We start from the raw sequence: 17,425 nt of genomic DNA on the forward strand, positions 1-17,425 counted from the left end.
AGTGAAATGCGAAAAGTTTGAGTGGAAACTTTGCATTCACTCTTGTTTCAATAGTGACTCAAAACACATTCAATGTTCCCTACGGTTTAGCTGTTCTTATGGGATACTAACAGTTTAATCCCAAAAATATGCACAGACACATGCACACAGGTGCACACGCATTCACAAACACACATAGACACACACACTTACCTTTTGTCTAGTTGAATCTTAATGATGACTCACATGTTATTTTCACTATCGTGTATTTCCCCGAGGGAGAGATGCTAGTTCATATTACCATGCCTGTTTCCGCATTCACAAATATTAGCATAGAAATGTCCATCAAACATTGTTTAAAGAGACAGCTGCAGGGTTATTCTCTCACTGTAATTCTGGAGGTCTCTTTCTCTCCCTGTCTTCTCTTTCTCTCTCCCTTTCCCTCCTCTCGTCCTCCACAGCGCACTCTTACTAGGTGAAGAGTGCCTGAAATCCTAATGCAGCCTCTGGCTCACATACATTTCTAAACCCTCTCAGATATAAAGTCATACGCAAGCACAGATCTGTATACGCACACACCATCTGCAGTCTGGCTAGGGTCTGAGTGACCTCCACTGTACTGATCACCCCGATCCCCTTAACCCCCTCACCTCTGTCCCTCCACTGTTCCCACGCAGGAGAGGGTTACCATGGCAGCCAATGGAAGCTGAGGGCTTTTGATTACCACTCATGGAGGATGTAAAAACATCTTCCTCCTCATCTTCACTTTCCATCTTGTTGTCTCTCACCATATTTCTGTCTGTATCTTTCTCGCTCCCATCTCTCATTTTAATTTACCTCTATATCTTTTTTTCATTGTCTGCAGCTCTCTGACCCCCTATCTCTATTTCTTTCTCTCTCTCTCTCTCATCTCTCTTTCGAGGGCAGACACACCAACATAAAGACTCCTGTGTGTGGTGATAAGAGATGTTTGTGACAAGTGGAGACACAAAAACACAGGACACCTCCTTCCGAGAGTCTGCCAGTGCTCTCCTTTCACTACCTCCCTCAATTCTGAGTGCCCTCTTCTCCACCAGAGTCCCCATTTAGTCACACTGCGGGAGAATATACAAATGTTTACAATATCCAAATTGCTATCGATTTCAAATAGCACTATCATTTCCTATAGAATGGTTAAAAACAAATGTACATCAGGGAGAAGACGAGCCCCAATCACACAAGCATTTACAAATTAGTGGACATGTGATTGAGTGGGACACATTATCAGTGATGCCTGCTTTAATCAAGTCGATATTAAATCATTTTACCCTCGCTCATACCTTAGCTCTTTAAGGCTAAAAAACATGATTAGTATTCTGGGTCAACCTCTCTGTGAGCAGAGCAGGCAGTCTGAGAAGGACAAGGAGAGGAGACAGTTTAACATTGTAACAGCTCGCTGCTGAAACTACAAGGTCAGTGTCATATGGAGGTTGACTATAGTCTGAAACTCACCACTCAACTGCCTGTTGACATGGAGAACATGAAATATGTTGTTTACACATGGATGTGGAAGTGTTCTGGGAAGTCTTTTTGTGGTTCATAACCAATTGTATAAGCTCTGCACATACATTAATGTGTGGTATACAGGGTTGGGTAGGTTACTTTCTAAATTTAATCGTTTACAGTTACAATTTACCTGTCCAAAATTGTAATCAATAATATAATTTTTGGATTACCCAAACTCAGTAATGTAATCTGATTACATTCATTTACTTTTAGATTACTTTCCCCTTAAGCAACATTAGAAGAAGACAAACATTATTGTTACCAATTAAACGACATATATTGTAGAATAATATTGCAGAATAATTCAACGTTAAAGTTTACATCGCTCAAATGTTACTTTATGAGTTGGTTATGTAGGCTTCTTCTAACCCATTGCTTTCTACTACGTATAATAATACGATTCAATTATATCTTTACATTAAAAACCAAAGTCTATCAGAATTTCAGTCATTCCAATAAATGGTATACCCCTTGATCTTCAAGAATAGGACTTGGAAATATGGAAGTATAGATTAGCGTAATTGTTTTACCTGAGCATAATCCCAAAACTAAGGATTAATTAGCCAGCCCTACTCTTTAGTTTATGATTTTGTCGTTATGGAGGACTAATTGGGCTCATTGATTTGAGTTGAAAATTAAATGCTGCGCTCATGGAATGGCATACTCAGCAAGAAACTAGAATGGTCCAAACACACCAAGACAGTCGTTAAGAGGGCACGACAAAGCCTATTCCCTCTCAGGAAACTAAAAAGATTTGGCATGGGTCCTGAGATCCTCAAAAGGTTCTACAGCTGCAACATCGAGAGCTGGTTGCATCGCTGCCTGGTACGGCAATTGCTCGGCCTCTGACCGCAATGCACTACAGAGGGTAGTGCGTACGGCCCAGTACATCACTGGGGCTAAGCTGCCATCCAGGACCTCTACACCAGGCGGTGTCAGAGGAAGGTCCTAAAAATTGTCAAAGACCCCAGCCACCCCAGTCATAGTGTTCTATCTACTACCGCATGGCAAGCGGTACTGGAGCATCAAGTCAAAGACAAAAAGGCTTCTCAACAGTTTTTACCCCCAAGCCATAAGACTCCTGAACAGGTAATCAAATGGCTACCCAGACTATTTGCATTGTGTGCCCCCCCCAACCCCTCTTTTTACGCTGCTGCTACTCTGTTTTTCATATATGCATAGTCACTTTAACTATACATTCATGTACATACTACCTCAATTGGGCTGGCCAACCAGTGCTCCCGCACATTGGCTAACCGGGCTATCTGCATTGTGGCCCACCCACCACCCGCCAACCCCTCTTTTACGCTACTGCTGCTCTCTGTTCATCATATATGCATAGTCACTTTAATCATATCTACATGTACATACTACCTCAATCAGCCTGACTAACCGGTGTCTGTATGTAGCCTCCCTACTTTATAGCCTAGCCTGTCTTTTTACTGTTGTTTTATTTCTTTACTTACCTATTGTTCACCTATTACCTTTTTTTGTACTATTGGTTAGAGCTTGTAAGTAAGCATTTCACTGTAAGGCTGTTGTATTGGGCGCACGTGACAAATACACTTTGATTTGATTTGATTTGAGCACAATTGAAAAGTGCTATTTACATTTGAAAAATGAATGCCATATGCTGCATTTGCTCTAGGCCTATTGTCATGTATATTCCATCTCCGGCGCACGAGGTCACCAGGCTGATCAATATTACACACAACTGTCACCAACATTACGCACACCAGCATCTCATCAGACTCACCTTATTTACTAAGATTAAATGTCAGGAATTGGCTAAGGTGTATGTAAACTTCCGACTTCAACTGTATGTCACTCCCTTCGGTTCTTTCCCAAAGCGTTAATTGTTTCGGTTTCAGTGTCTCGTGTCTGTACACTACTCGTGTTCCTTGTTTTGTTCCTTGTGTTATCTATTATTAAAGTCACTCCCTGTACTTGCTTCCTGACTCCCAGCGTACACGCTACACCTATTGTTTACATTTTTGTTGGTGACACTTTGATATGTTGATAATATGCAGCTGTTTAAAGGTCAAATCCACAGATGAAACAATAACAAAACGTCTGACCAGACTCTGTTCTGGTAAAAAGCTGAAGAATGGGCCTAGAGAAATGTAACAACTCTCAGATTAATAGACAGAGCTATGGATGCAAGGACTGACCATCCATGATATTAAAATAGACAGTAGTGTCAACAACGCAGCCACTGCCAGCTAGCCTACAAAGTCAACAACGCAGCCACTGCCAGCTAGCCTACTTCAGCAGTACTGTATCATTTTAATAATTTTAGTCAATAAGATTCTTGCTACGTAAGCTTAACTTTCTGAACATTCGAGACGTGTAGTCCACTTGTCATTCCAATCTCCTTTGCATTAGCGTAGCCTCTTCTGTAGCCTGTCAACTATGTGTCTGTCTATCCCTGTTCTCTCCTCTCTGCACAGACCATACAAACGCTCCACACCGCGTGGCCGCGGCCACCCTAATCTGGTGGTCCCAGCGCGCACGACCCACGTGGAGTTCCAGGTCTCCGGTAGCCTCTGGAACTGCCGATCTGCGGCCAGCAAGGCAGAGTTCATCTCAGCCTATGCCTCCCTCCAGTCCCTCGACTTCTTGGCACTGACGGAAACATGGATCACCACAGATAACACTGCCACTCCTACTGCTCTCTCTTCGTCCGCCCACGTGTTCTCGCACACCCCGAGAGCTTCTGGTCAGCGGGGTGGTGGCACCGGGATCCTCATCTCTCCCAAGTGGTCATTCTCTCTTTCTCCCCTTACCCATCTGTCTATCGCCTCCTTTGAATTCCATGCTGTCACAGTTACCAGCCCTTTCAAGCTTAACATCCTTATCATTTATCGCCCTCCAGGTTCCCTCGGAGAGTTCATCAATGAGCTTGATGCCTTGATAAGCTCCTTTCCTGAGGACGGCTCACCTCTCACAGTTCTGGGCGACTTTAACCTCCCCACGTCTACCTTTGACTCATTCCTCTCTGCCTCCTTCTTTCCACTCCTCTCCTCTTTTGACCTCACCCTCTCACCTTCCCCCCCTACTCACAAGGCAGGCAATACGCTCGACCTCATCTTTACTAGATGCTGTTCTTCCACTAACCTCATTGCAACTCCCCTCCAAGTCTCCGACCACTACCTTGTATCCTTTTCCCTCTCGCTCTCATCCAACACTTCCCACACTGCCCCTACTCGGATGGTATCGTGCCGTCCCAACCTTCGCTCTCTCTCCCCCGCTACTCTCTCCTCTTCCATCCTATCATCTCTTCCCTATGCTCAAACCTTCTCCAACCTATCTCCTGATTCTGCCTCCTCAACCCTCCTCTCCTCCCTTTCTGCATCCTTTGACTCTCTATGCCCCCTATCCTCCAGGCCGGCTCGGTCCTCCCCTCCCGCTCCGTGGCTCGACGACTCATTGCGAGCTCACAGAACAGGGCTCCGGGCAGCCGAGCGGAAATGGAGGAAAACTCGCCTCCCTGCGGACATGGCATCCTTTCGCTCCCTCCTCTCTACATTTTCCTCTTCTGTCTCTGCTGCTAAAGCCACTTTCTACCACTCTAAATTCCAAGCTTCTGCCTCTAACCCTAGGAAGCTCTTTGCCACCTTCTCCTCCCTCCTGAATCCTCCTCCCCTCCCCCTCCTCCCTCTCTGCAGATGACTTCGTCAACCATTTTGAAAAGAAGGTCGACGACATCCGATCCTCGTTTGCTAAGTCAAACGACACCGCTGGTTCTGCTCACACTGCCCTACCCTGTGCTCTGACCTCTTTCTCCCCCTCTCTCCAGATGAAATCTCGCGTGCTTGTGACGGCCGGCCGCCCAACAACCTGCCCGCTTGACCCTATCCCCTCCTCTCTTCTCCAGACCATTTCCGGAGACCTTCTCCCTTACCTCACCTCGCTCATCAACTCATCCCTGACCGCTGGCTACGTCCCTTCCATCTTCAAGAGAGCGAGAGTTGCACCCCTTCTGAAAAACCTACACTCGATCCCTCCGATGTCAACAACTACAGACCAGTATCCCTTCTTTCTTTTCTCTCCAAAACTCTTGAACGTGCCGTCCTTGGCCAGCTCTCCCGCTATCTCTCTCAGAATGACCTTCTTGATCCAAATCAGTCAGGTTTCAAGACTAGTCATTCAACTGAGACTGCTCTTCTCTGTATCACGGAGGCGCTCCGCACCGCTAAAGCGAACTCTCTCTCCTCTGCTCTCATCCTTCTAGACCTATCGCCTGCCTTCGATACTGTGAACCATCAGATCCTCCACTCCACCCTCTCCGAGTTGGGCATCTCCGGCGCGGCCCACGCTTGGATTGCGTCCTACCTGACAGGTCGCTCCTACCAGGTGGCGTGGCGAAAATCTGTCTCCTCACCACGCGCTCTCACCACTGGTGTCCCCCAGGGCTCTGTTCTAGGCCCTCTCCTATTCTCGCTATACACCAAGTCACTTGGCTCTGTCATAACCTCACATGGTCTCTCCTATCATTGCTATGCAGACGACACACAATTAATCTTCTCCTTTCCCCTTCTGATGACCAGGTGGCGAATCGCATCTCTGCATGTCTGGCAGACATATCAGTGTGGATGACGGATCACCACCTCAAGCTGAACCTCGGCAAGACGGAGCTGCTCTTCCTCCCGGGAAGGACTGCCCGTTCCATGATCTCGCCATCACGGTTGACAACTCCATTGTGTCCTCCTCCCAGAGCGCTAAGAACCTTGGCGTGATCCTGGACAACACCCTGTCGTTCTCAACTAACATCAAGGCGGTGGCCCGTTCCTGTAGGTTCATGCTCTACAACATCCGCAGAGTACGACCCTGCCCCACACAGGAAGCGGCGCAGGTCCTAATCCAGGCACTTGTCATCTCCCGTCTGGATTACTGCAACTCGCTGTTGGCTGGGCTCCCTGCCTGTGCCATTAAACCCCTACAACTCATCCAGAACGCCGCAGCCCGTCTGGTGTTCAACCTTCCCAAGTTCTCTCACGTCACCCCGCTCCTCCGCTCTCTCCACTGGCTTCCAGTTGAAGCTCGCATCCGCTACAAGACCATGGTGCTTGCATACGGAGCTGTGAGGGGAACGGCACCTCAGTACCTCCAGGCTCTGATCAGGCCCTACACCCAAACAAGGGCACTGCGTTCATCCACCTCTGGCCTGCTCGCCTCCCTACCACTGAGGAAGTACAGTTCCCGCTCAGCCCAGTCAAAACTGTTCGCTGCTCTGGCCCCCCAATGGTGGAACAAACTCCCTCACGACGCCAGGACAGCGGAGTCAATCACCACCTTCCGGAGACACCTGAAACCCCACCTCTTTAAGGAATACCTAGGATAGGATAAGTAATCCTTCTCACCCCCCCGTTTAAGATTTAGATGCACTATTGTAAAGTGACTGTTCCACTGGATGTCATAAGGTGAATGCACCAATTTGTAAGTCGCTCTGGATAAGAGCGTCTGCTAAATGACTTAAATGTAAAATGTAAATGTAAAATTATTGTTTTAATCGTGTTATGGAGGCTATACAGTGTTTGTTAACATTTACAATGTTTACAAACATTGGAGAAATACAAGCTCATGAGGCATAAGTTATATTCTTCATGAATCAATGGATATACAGTATATATATATATATATATATATATATATATATATATATATAGCAACTACAGACTGCCCCTTTAAGTCTATCAAAAGTGTGTTAGTTTGAGCATGTGTCCATTAGGCCTATGGATTTATTTTTTTATCACATTGAATAAGATTGCAGCTGCAAAAAAAGTTTGCAAAAGGGCATTTTTCACTGGCTGTCCACTGGTTTCAAAAACAATGATTGATTGGCGGCTTATTATTGGATTCAAATACACATTTAGATTTGTGAACTGCCATCCACAACAACCACAATCTGTAAGGCGCAAATAACTAAATGAGAGTGCAGCAGTGTGATTCACATAAATGCACTATGTAGATATCAATATTAAGTGATATCTGAATCGCCGTAGACTACACCACTGCTGTCATCCTTACCTCCAAGCTGTTATTCAAGTTGGATCATCTTTGGATGACAACAGCAGCCACACCATTTGAAGACATAGCTTGGACTGCAGCCCACAAAAGCCTATTCCTGCTCTTTTCCCATGATCCAACAAACACATTTGGTGTGTCATCATAGTGGTCTCTGACTTGTGGTCAGACTCGCTCAGGTGGAACAAACTTAAACTTGCGCATTTTTTCAATGCTGATTTGAATGTCATTGAGAAAAACAAAGTGTCAAAGATTTTTTTTCCCGCAAACATTCTTTCTGAATGTAAAAGTAATCCTCAAAGTAATCATCTTGTTTTTCAAAAGTATCTGTAATCCGATTACAATATTTTTGCTGGTAACGTAACAGATTATAGTTACCGTTTTTTTGTAATCCGTTACATGTAACGGTTGACATGTAATCAGTTATTCCCCAACCCTGGTGGTGCACATACCGTACATCTACAAACACACCAGGGTTGGGGTCAATTTGAATTGAAGTCAGTTGAAAAAATGGAAAAACCTTTGAAATAAAAAGCTTCTCCTTTTCAGTTTATTGAGAAATTGTTGAAAATAGATGCCCTTTTTACCATTATTGAATTGGAATTTCAGTTTACTTCCTGAATTGACTGACTTGAAACACAGACACCTGTATAGAAACACACATGTGAAGACACATACATTAACTTACTTAAACACACACACAGAGCCTCTCCCAGCCTCACACATACACAGGAATCTGCCACAGAATTCCAAACAACAAGTTTTATGATTTAAACAGTGAGTCCCTAGTGAAGCTACCACTGTTAGTAGAAAAGTTTCAGTGTTTAGTTTCATGCCTGTTCTCCTGAGGTCAAACCTGTAACTTCCAACTCCTGTCATAACAAAAGCCCAGTAATTTTGGACAGGGTGAACTGAGAGAAAGCCCAAGCAGGGAACGATGAGTCTCACTAAACTGTCCAAACCTACTAATATTTATCAGACAGACAGACAGACAGACAGACAGACAGACAGACAGACAGACAGACAGACAGACAGACAGACAGACAGACAGACAGACAGACAAGAGCTTGGTCATTCACTGAGGAAAGGCTTTTCATACAGCTCAACTCTCCAAACAATGGAGCCTCTAAAAATGACGACACTGCATTGCAGCCTGACAAAGGTTCATGTTGAGGTATATTTTGGTTTATGTGATCAAATCCACAATAGCTTAGAAAAAGGGTCAGGAATCAACATTACACAAGGATTACGGGTAGAGAGAAAATATGAATCATAGTATCATAATATCACTGGGTGAATTTCTCTTTAAAGTCAGAGTTTAGCTGGAAACACTGTAGAGTGGCAGATATCTCAAGGTCTGAGCTATCTTGTTCTGTACTGCACTGTGTTCTTCAGTGTTGTGCTAATGAGCAGGCTGGACAGCTTTTTCCTAAATGCCACTACCCTCCAGTTCTGGGGGAAAAGCACTGCATATTTTTGCAACATTTAGGCATGCATCTCTCATTCCTTTCCTTGTTCCCATCCTTGCTTTCTCTATCATTTCCTTACTTCTCCATCTCTCTCTCTCTCTCTCTCTCTCTCTCTCTCTCTCTCTCTCTCTCTCTCTCTCTCTCTCTCTCTCTCTCTCTCTCTCTCTCTCCTCTCTCTCTCTCTCTCTCTCTCTCTCTCTCTCTCTCTCTCTCTCTCTCTCTCTCTCTCTCTCTCTCTCTCTCTCCTGGTCTTGAGATGGTAACCTCTTTAAAACCATTCTTAAAGCCATTTGTCCTTAATAGGAGAGAAAGTGATGCATGACTTGTTTGCGTCCTAGTGGGAAAATAACATTGTTTACAGATATGACCCGCAGGAACTTATAAATCCTTTTCAAATGTGTCTAATAATTCTCCAGGGTCTGTAATGTGTAATCTTAGAGCATGGAACATACAATCAGAAACATATGAACTGAGAATAGCCCTGGAGTGATTTGGCTAGCTTTAAGAATTGTCTTCAGCTCAAATGTATTTGACTGTAGTCTCAAATCTATTCATATTTAATACTCAATGTATTTATATTTGATAAGCTGATGTTCCTTCAGTGTGTATATTTAATTATAAGTCTACATGATCGTGACAATCTCTCTCTCTCCTCTAACCCCCCTCCCTCACTGCCAGACCCAAATCTCTCTATCCTTACAGCATGGCATGTGATAATGAGTGTTAGACGTCAAACAAAGAGAGATCTCTGCAAACCTGTAGTCTGTACTTCAACATAGAGACAAACACTCTTGGATTTATGTAACACTTTATGTAGCGATGTATGTGGTGCTTTTCCAGATGCTCAAAGAGGCATGACATTGTAATTGAGTATTTCTTAAGAAAAGCCATCATCTATAATAACAGCACTCTTGTGAAACAGTTATTGTCCTCAACTTCGCATATTGCTTCATGATTATGCCATGTAATCCACAGATATGCAATTATGTTTCATGTTGTCGGTACATTTAAAGGAGGGAGGTGGTGGGCGGGTAGCAGGTTGGGTTTGTATTATGGAGAATCTTTATTGACAGGCTCATTTAACATCTGAAGAAATGCTCCTCAAATGCCAAGTCATAATTACACATGCAAATTATACTTAAAGGAGCGCACACTGGAATAATCCCTTTGAAGAACATGTACATATGCATTCCTAGATGCTTCATAATGGCAGCACAATGAATTGGTTGATTAGATAACATACACACACAAACTTCCTCATGCACCTAGATAAATTCAACAGGTCTTATGTGTGAGCAGTGGTTGTGGGAGACATGTGAGTGGGAGTGTAGGGAGTCAGGGGACTGTGATGGTTGAGACACTCTGTAACTGTTGTGTAGTAGATCTAATCCCTCAGATACTCAGCCCCAACCCTCCCTTAGAACTACTCACCATGGCAACAGAGCCACGAGATCCAACACTTTGGAGGAACCAGAGGAACAGATAGGAGGTGGCAGACTGACTGATAGCGTGACGGCCTCCTCACCTCTCATCTTTCCATTCCTCACCTATCTCACTTCTTTTCTGCCCCTCACCTCTCCCTTCTCATCACTTTCCCCCTCATGCCCTCCCCGCATCTCTCCTCTCAGCTCACCCTTCAACTCTCTCCCCCCAACCCCCTTCCTCCCATCTTTCTCCTCCAATCTCAGCCATCACCTCAGGGACTCTATATCCTTCACACCTTGGCCACTGCACATCCTAGGGGCCTTGTCACCAGCCACCACCTCATGAAAATCCATCAACTGTGTGAGTAATTGATTAATGAATCAATAGTTGTTAAGTTAAGTGATTTAAGGGATTTTATGTGAAGCTGACTGGGACCTGTCAATTAAACTGTTTCAGATACAACATTCTTCAGCTGTGGTGTACAAAGGTGTACAGTACGTGAGTATGGTGCAAACGTGTGAGAAGAGAGTGCTTGCATCCCCTGTAAATGTCCTAACACACAGTTCTATGTCGATCCCGTGTTATTCATATCCAACCCTACAGCTCCAGCCTGTACCCATTTCCTCTTTGCTCCATAAACACACATTCCTCATTCTGACACACTCTCATAACACACACAGGCTCACTGAAATATGGACACAGACTTAGAAACCTTTCTGTCGGTGTATGTATACATTCATGTGTGTAGGCCTGTGATGATAAAACCTGAGGTGAAAACTAAAGCACAACCATTAGGATAAAAAAAAATGGTGAGCTGCATGTCAAATGCACCACTTTGGGTGTTCTGAGCTACTCAACCAGAGTAAAATCCAACGTGTTGTGGCTAGAGGGCTGTTTCACCTTGACTGGAACAATGCTATCAGTGTGTTCCTTGCTTCTGCTAGTACATAACAGGGTGATTCCTTCCTATGTCTACTGAGGGTCCGGCAGGTCCTGACTGACTCCACATTGAGCTCTCTCTGTCTGTGTGTGTGTGTGTGTGTGTGTGTGTGTGTGTGTGTGTGTGTGTGTGTGTGTGTGTGTGTGTGTGTGTGTGTGTGTGTGTGTGTGTGTGTGTGTGTGTGTGTGTGTGTGTGTGTGTGTGTGTGTGTGTGTGTGTGTGTGTGTGTGTGCTTGCGCATGTGTTTGCATGTCACAATGTAAGTATTTTGGCATGAGTGTTTAGACAGCGATATAGGGTTGGTGTGTGTAGACTCACTCTTGACAGTTGCTGTCCTGGTACAGTTGTAGAGTATGGCCAGCTCTCCAAACACCTTCCCAGGTCCCATGGTGCACAGCTTCACACTCTCCTTTGTCACCTCCACCCTACCATCTGAAAAACACACACACACTTTTAATATTTCTGGAAACACACGTACAAATACACAATCTTAATAATATAACTGAAAATACAGTTATATATCCCTTGTACTTGACTTTGCACATCATCGCGGCCCATCTAACGAAGTACATCAGAGCAGGATGCTAATAAACTGATAGAGTAGAGGTTCAATCTCTGTATGGATCACATACTATTATCCCCTAATTTGCATGACTAAGCAGTAAGATACAGCATAAAGTAGACTGTGAAATCACACAGTTCACAATGGCTTGGCATTAAGCAGCAACAGTATGACAGATCAATATGAAATATTAAACCCAAACCAAGGAAATAGTTCAGAGACAACGGGTTATGTCCTGAAATTGTGCAGTTTAAGTACATCCTTTCTGTGTAATTGGGGCCTGTGATGGGTGATGGGTGTGATTGCCCAGCCTGTTTGTCTGTGATTGGAGCAGAGTATAGCTATTGTGTTTGGATGCACCTCATCACGGAAATATCCATACTCCGGAAGGAACTAGAGCTCTGATTGGGTAAAAAAAGGGGAATTGGGAAAAAATACTGTGGTGATTGGCAGGTACCTGATGAAAATAACTGAAGCAAAAGATTAGAGAGGAGGTGAGAAAAGGAGAATAGAATAGTGAGTCACATTCTGGAAGTTGAACTTTCAGAAGCTCTAGTCCCAAACACCTGTCAGAGTTTGTGATAATACAAGGATGACAGACATGCGTATTTGATGTACACATCTCACCACCTCCAAAAAACAGAACTTTCACTTTGCAAAACAATTACATTTATTTATTTTTTAAACGTACAACTTCTTTACTGCTCAGCAAGAACATGAGGTATGGACATAGGTGCGTGTTTTTGTGTGTGTGTGCATGTGTACAACTGCTAAAACTCTGTGTTCCACTTAACTCTTTGCACTGCCCTCCTTCAAAGCTCACTTTGTGTTACGACCTTTGTGTAAACTCATCCTCTTTCGCTAAGCAGACAGAGAGTCAGCTGGAGAAGAGGATAAACCAGAATGCTCCACCATAAAAAACACACTACCTCTTATATGTTAAGTTACCTATTTGGGGGGCTTTAAGTGGTTCTGGACTGGTTCCAACTAACATTTTGGTGTACAAAGTGCTCTGTGAATGCTCTCCACTACCACTCAGCAGAGTTGACTTGAAGTGTCAGGTTTCAGACCCCACATTTGCATAGGGAGTGACGTGTCATATTTTCTGGCCTATCCAGTCAAAGAATCAATTTGCTCTTCCTCTGAGCGATGGAGCTCAGTCTGGATGACAGTATATTATGCAAGGCGACAGTTGAGCGAATCCAAAAGTTGAGGGTTCATCTCGCTGTGATATTCTCAGACGGATTTAGTGCTCTCAACATGAAAAACATGGTTCCTCAGCAAAGCTCAGTGGATGTTTAGGAGAAAATACTCTGTCGTCAGTTATATGAAATGGTGGCAATGTTGTACCGTCACTAAGTATGATAATATTTATTTTACAGTTATAAGAGAGGTAAAATCTTATAGTCAATTCAATTTTATAATTTAAAAAAATAATTGCAGTCATTTCAAGCCCTATTGCCCCACTTTTGTTGAATAGGAAAAAAAATGTTACTTGTACAATATTTGTACAATGTAATTGAGCTTGTGTCCTCAAAAGTGAATACACCTCAGCAATGTGTAAATATTTTTACAAGAAAGGTGAGTTCCAGTGTCACGCCCTTGTCAAAGTATTTTGTGTTTTTCTTCATGTATTTGGTCAGGCCAGGGTGTGACATGGGTTTTTGTATGTGATGTGTAGATAGTGGGATTGCAGCTTAGTGGGGTGTTCTAGGTTAGTCTATGGCTGGCTGAAGTGGTTCTCAATCAGAGGCAGGTGTTTATCGTTGTCTCTGATTGGGAACCATATTTAGGCAGCCATATTCTTTGGTTGTGTTGTGGGTGATTGTCCTGAGTGTCTTGATGTCCTTATGCTGTGTTAGTTGACACAAGTATAGACTGTTTTCGGTTTTCGTTTCGTTTATTGTTTTGTAGTGTTTGTGTTTATTCGTGTTTACGTTGTGTGATTAAACATGGATCGCAATATACACGCTGCAGTTTGGTCCGACTCTCCTTCACCACATGAAAACCGTGACATCCAGACCTTTCTAAAACTAACAAATTATTGTTTATGGCCATCTCATGAAATAATTACGCTTCGCTATGTCTATTTAGGCAGAAATCAAAATTTTCCCGAATATTAAACACTGCAATGGGTTCACCCCGCGCTATCATTGCATTCTAATCAAACCGAAGGCTAGCCAACAAACCACCATGGCTCAGTCTGTAAGGACAGATGCTGGGAGACAAGAAGCAAGTACAGGGAGTGAACACATAATAGATAACCGACATAAAACAAATAAGGACAGCGTCTGGACAGGGGAATCATAACGACAATAAGGCTGACACGGGGAACAAACTGAGGAACAGACAGATATAGAGGGGACAATCAACAAAGTTAAGGAGTCCAGGTGAGTCCAATATTGCGGTGATGCACGTAATGGTGATGATAGGTGTAGATAATGATAATGCACCCTTGAGCGCCAGGGAGGGGGAACAGGCATGACAGTACCCTGCCCCCCTGAGCCTGACAGGCCGGCCAAGACATGGGAGTCGGATGAGCCAGCTGAGGTGTGGAAGCCCGACAAGCCGGCTGGGACGTGGGAGCCTGACGAGCCGGCTGAGGCGTAAAAGCCTGATGAACCGGCTGAGGCGTGGGAGCCTGGCAAACTGGCTAAGGCATGACGTGGGGTGGAAGCAAGACGAGCCAACCCGAGGAACCCCCGGTTTCTTCGGCAGCGGCCGCGGACCCGACTTCACCAACCAAAACAAAAAACTTGCTTTGTCTGCATTCTGCAAGGTCAGGCGCTGGGAGATGAGAAGCAAGTACAGGGAGTGAACATAAAGTAAATAACTGACATAAAACAAACACGGACAGCGTCTGGACAAGGGAAAAATTACGACAATAATGAGGAACAGACAGATAAAGAGGGGGCAATCAAGAAAGTGAAGGAGTCCAGGTGAGTCCAATATTGCCTTGATGCACGTAATGATGGTGACAGGTGTGCGTAATGATGGGCAGCCTGGTGCCCTTGGATGCCAGGGAGGGGGAGTGGGAACAGGCGTGACAATCTGTTGAAAACGCATAATATTCTAATGTCACTCCTGCACGCAACACTGCCTTTGTCCACAGTATATAAAACTCCCATTTAACCCCTTAGTTATTCTGATCGAACATATCAAACTCCCATTAACTCCTAAACACAGAGTTGCTACTTCTATACATAGGCTATGTAGTTGGCTATAAGAAGGACACATAGGTAGTTAAAAAAATAATCTGATCTGCTGGAAATGTGTTTTTTGCAGTCTATGGACCATGAAGGTCAAAATATTTATTATTATGCAGCGATGTGAGAAGACACTTGGACACCTGAACTTATAGGCTATATCCAGTGGATATAAAATGTCCACGTAAATTGGTACCCTAGCCTAGATGATAACATTCTATGCAGACAGGTGACAGGTGAATCCAATTCAATATTCTATGGTAATAGAAGCAGTCAGTCAGTTCAAACAGGGAGTATGTTTTGGGTGAGTTCATCTGATGACACAATGTATGATTACTGTGCGTTGTAGGCAAATAATGCATGCACTAGAACAGTGGTTCGCAAACTCGAGCGTGCATGGGTCAGCATTTCTATTATTATGTTTTAAAGGAACTCAGTCTGGCTTTAAACTTACTCTTGAACATTGTAATAGTAGAATGCACAAGGTGAAATTTTGAAATCGGGTAGTGCAGCATCAGTTCCTCTTGTCATGTTAGTCTTTGCATACCTTAATAAAGAGCTATTGATAACTTGTCAGAAATGTCCAGATCAACTAGCCCATGTCAAGCACTATTTTTTATAGGTTTTTTAGCCCATAGATATTGTTGTATTTTGTTTCAATCAAATATCACATGAATACACATCAGGCATGGAAAAATGTATAGAATTGCAAGAACATAAGCTTTAAAACTACAACATTTTCTTTGCACCCCATGACAAAATGTGTAGAATTATTTTTAAACCTGCAAAATTACCTCCACCACCAAGAGGGTTGAGAACACTTTGTCTCATGAGCAGTGCTTGTGCCCATAGAAACAGATATGGCATGTGTGTGCTGGGGGTGGCGCGGGATGTTCCACAATGATGGAAGGGTGGCGGAGAGTGAAAAGGTTTGGGAACCACACTCTAGAATACTCTTCAAGAATTCAACAATGAAATAATACCCGAGGGGTATTTAGTATTTAAGCAATAAGGCATGAGAACCTGGTGATTATCATGTAAAAATGCCTGAGTAATGTAATGAATACTCAGGGAGAAAAAGGTGTAGATTCACGCTCAGAGCGCGGTAGGTGTTTATTTCGCCTTCACAAGAAGGCAGGAATCGTTATCACAGGCAGGCAATGGTCATACACAGGTATGCAAACAGGCAGGTGGAAGGTGAACCTTACAAGTAAGGGCTGTTCTTAGGCCTGAGGGAAGGTCTGTTATTAGGTCAGGGTTCGAGGGCCTTAATGCTTTTATAAAACGGTTGCCAACATACTTATAAAAATATTCATGACATTTCATCAGTAAAAAGCATTATTTTAATGAGTACATTTGTTTTTGCATTCTGAAGTTGCTGGTCAAGCAGGCTGGTTGTTAGTTATTTTCAAGCCTCTTCACAAACAGGTTTCCCTAAAACAGGAAGCCTGGGGAAGTTCCATGGCAGAAATCAGCTAAAGAGGGGTGGTAACCCGGTGTAAATCAGTGACGCCTCGTAACACGTCACACCAATCAAATGCCTTGCTTGGGCGGAGCTCCAAAGATGCTCACCAGATTAGTGCTACAGGATCAACAGTGCAAATAATTTCAACAAAACAAGCACTGGTGACAATTTTTATTTTAATGTTTACAGCACGCTGGTTTGCACAGCATTTCTATGTTATTTCGAGGTGAGCTAAAGCTGCAGCATGAGGGGTGAAATGGTCTACAATGCTGGCCATATCAATATTTTTTGTTTAGATGTTTCTGAAGTGATATTTGTCTGAAAAGGCGACCATGAGGGACAAGAAGTAGGTAGCCACAATAGGGTTTGCTTTGGGAAAAATCAGCTAACCTAGGTGTAACTAATCATACCGTGTCTACTGGTATCATTTTAAATTGAGCTATTCTCTGCTTCAGATGACAGATGCCCATACAGCCAGCAATGCCATCAAACTGTAGGCCAATGGCTGCATGGACGATGCATCCTATATGATAAACTGGAAAATCGATTCACATAGCATATACTGTGAGAGAGTGACAATCAAATAAAACAGATTGGAGAACTTACAACTAGACAAAAGGAAGAATTTGAGAATACAACACAGAAACACAGACACATGGAATACATAACTGCACTTTATTACATGATTGTGTTATGTGATTAATCAACATCCACACTAGTTCATTTTGAATAATAGTTTAAACACTTCACTTCAAAGAAGCAACACTTCATCACTTCAAAATGTACAAATAAGCTAACTTGTATGTA

The 17,425-nt window shown here is 43.6% G+C and overlaps 1 protein-coding gene across 2 annotated transcripts in view; it reads right to left on the reverse strand.

The window, feature by feature from the left end:
• LOC118369715 (cGMP-dependent protein kinase 1) overlaps positions 1-17,425 on the reverse strand; it is a 140,670-nt gene that overhangs the window by 67,999 nt on the left and 55,246 nt on the right. For both annotated transcript variants that reach the window (XM_035754346.2, XM_035754345.2), the window contains exon 3: positions 11,704-11,817. In XM_035754346.2, the coding sequence (XP_035610239.1) occupies positions 11,704-11,817 (114 nt within the window). The remainder of the gene's footprint in view (positions 1-11,703; positions 11,818-17,425) is intronic.

This window comes from Oncorhynchus keta, chromosome 36, assembly GCF_023373465.1.
Source record: "Oncorhynchus keta strain PuntledgeMale-10-30-2019 chromosome 36, Oket_V2, whole genome shotgun sequence".
Lineage (NCBI taxonomy): Eukaryota > Metazoa > Chordata > Actinopteri > Salmoniformes > Salmonidae > Oncorhynchus > Oncorhynchus keta.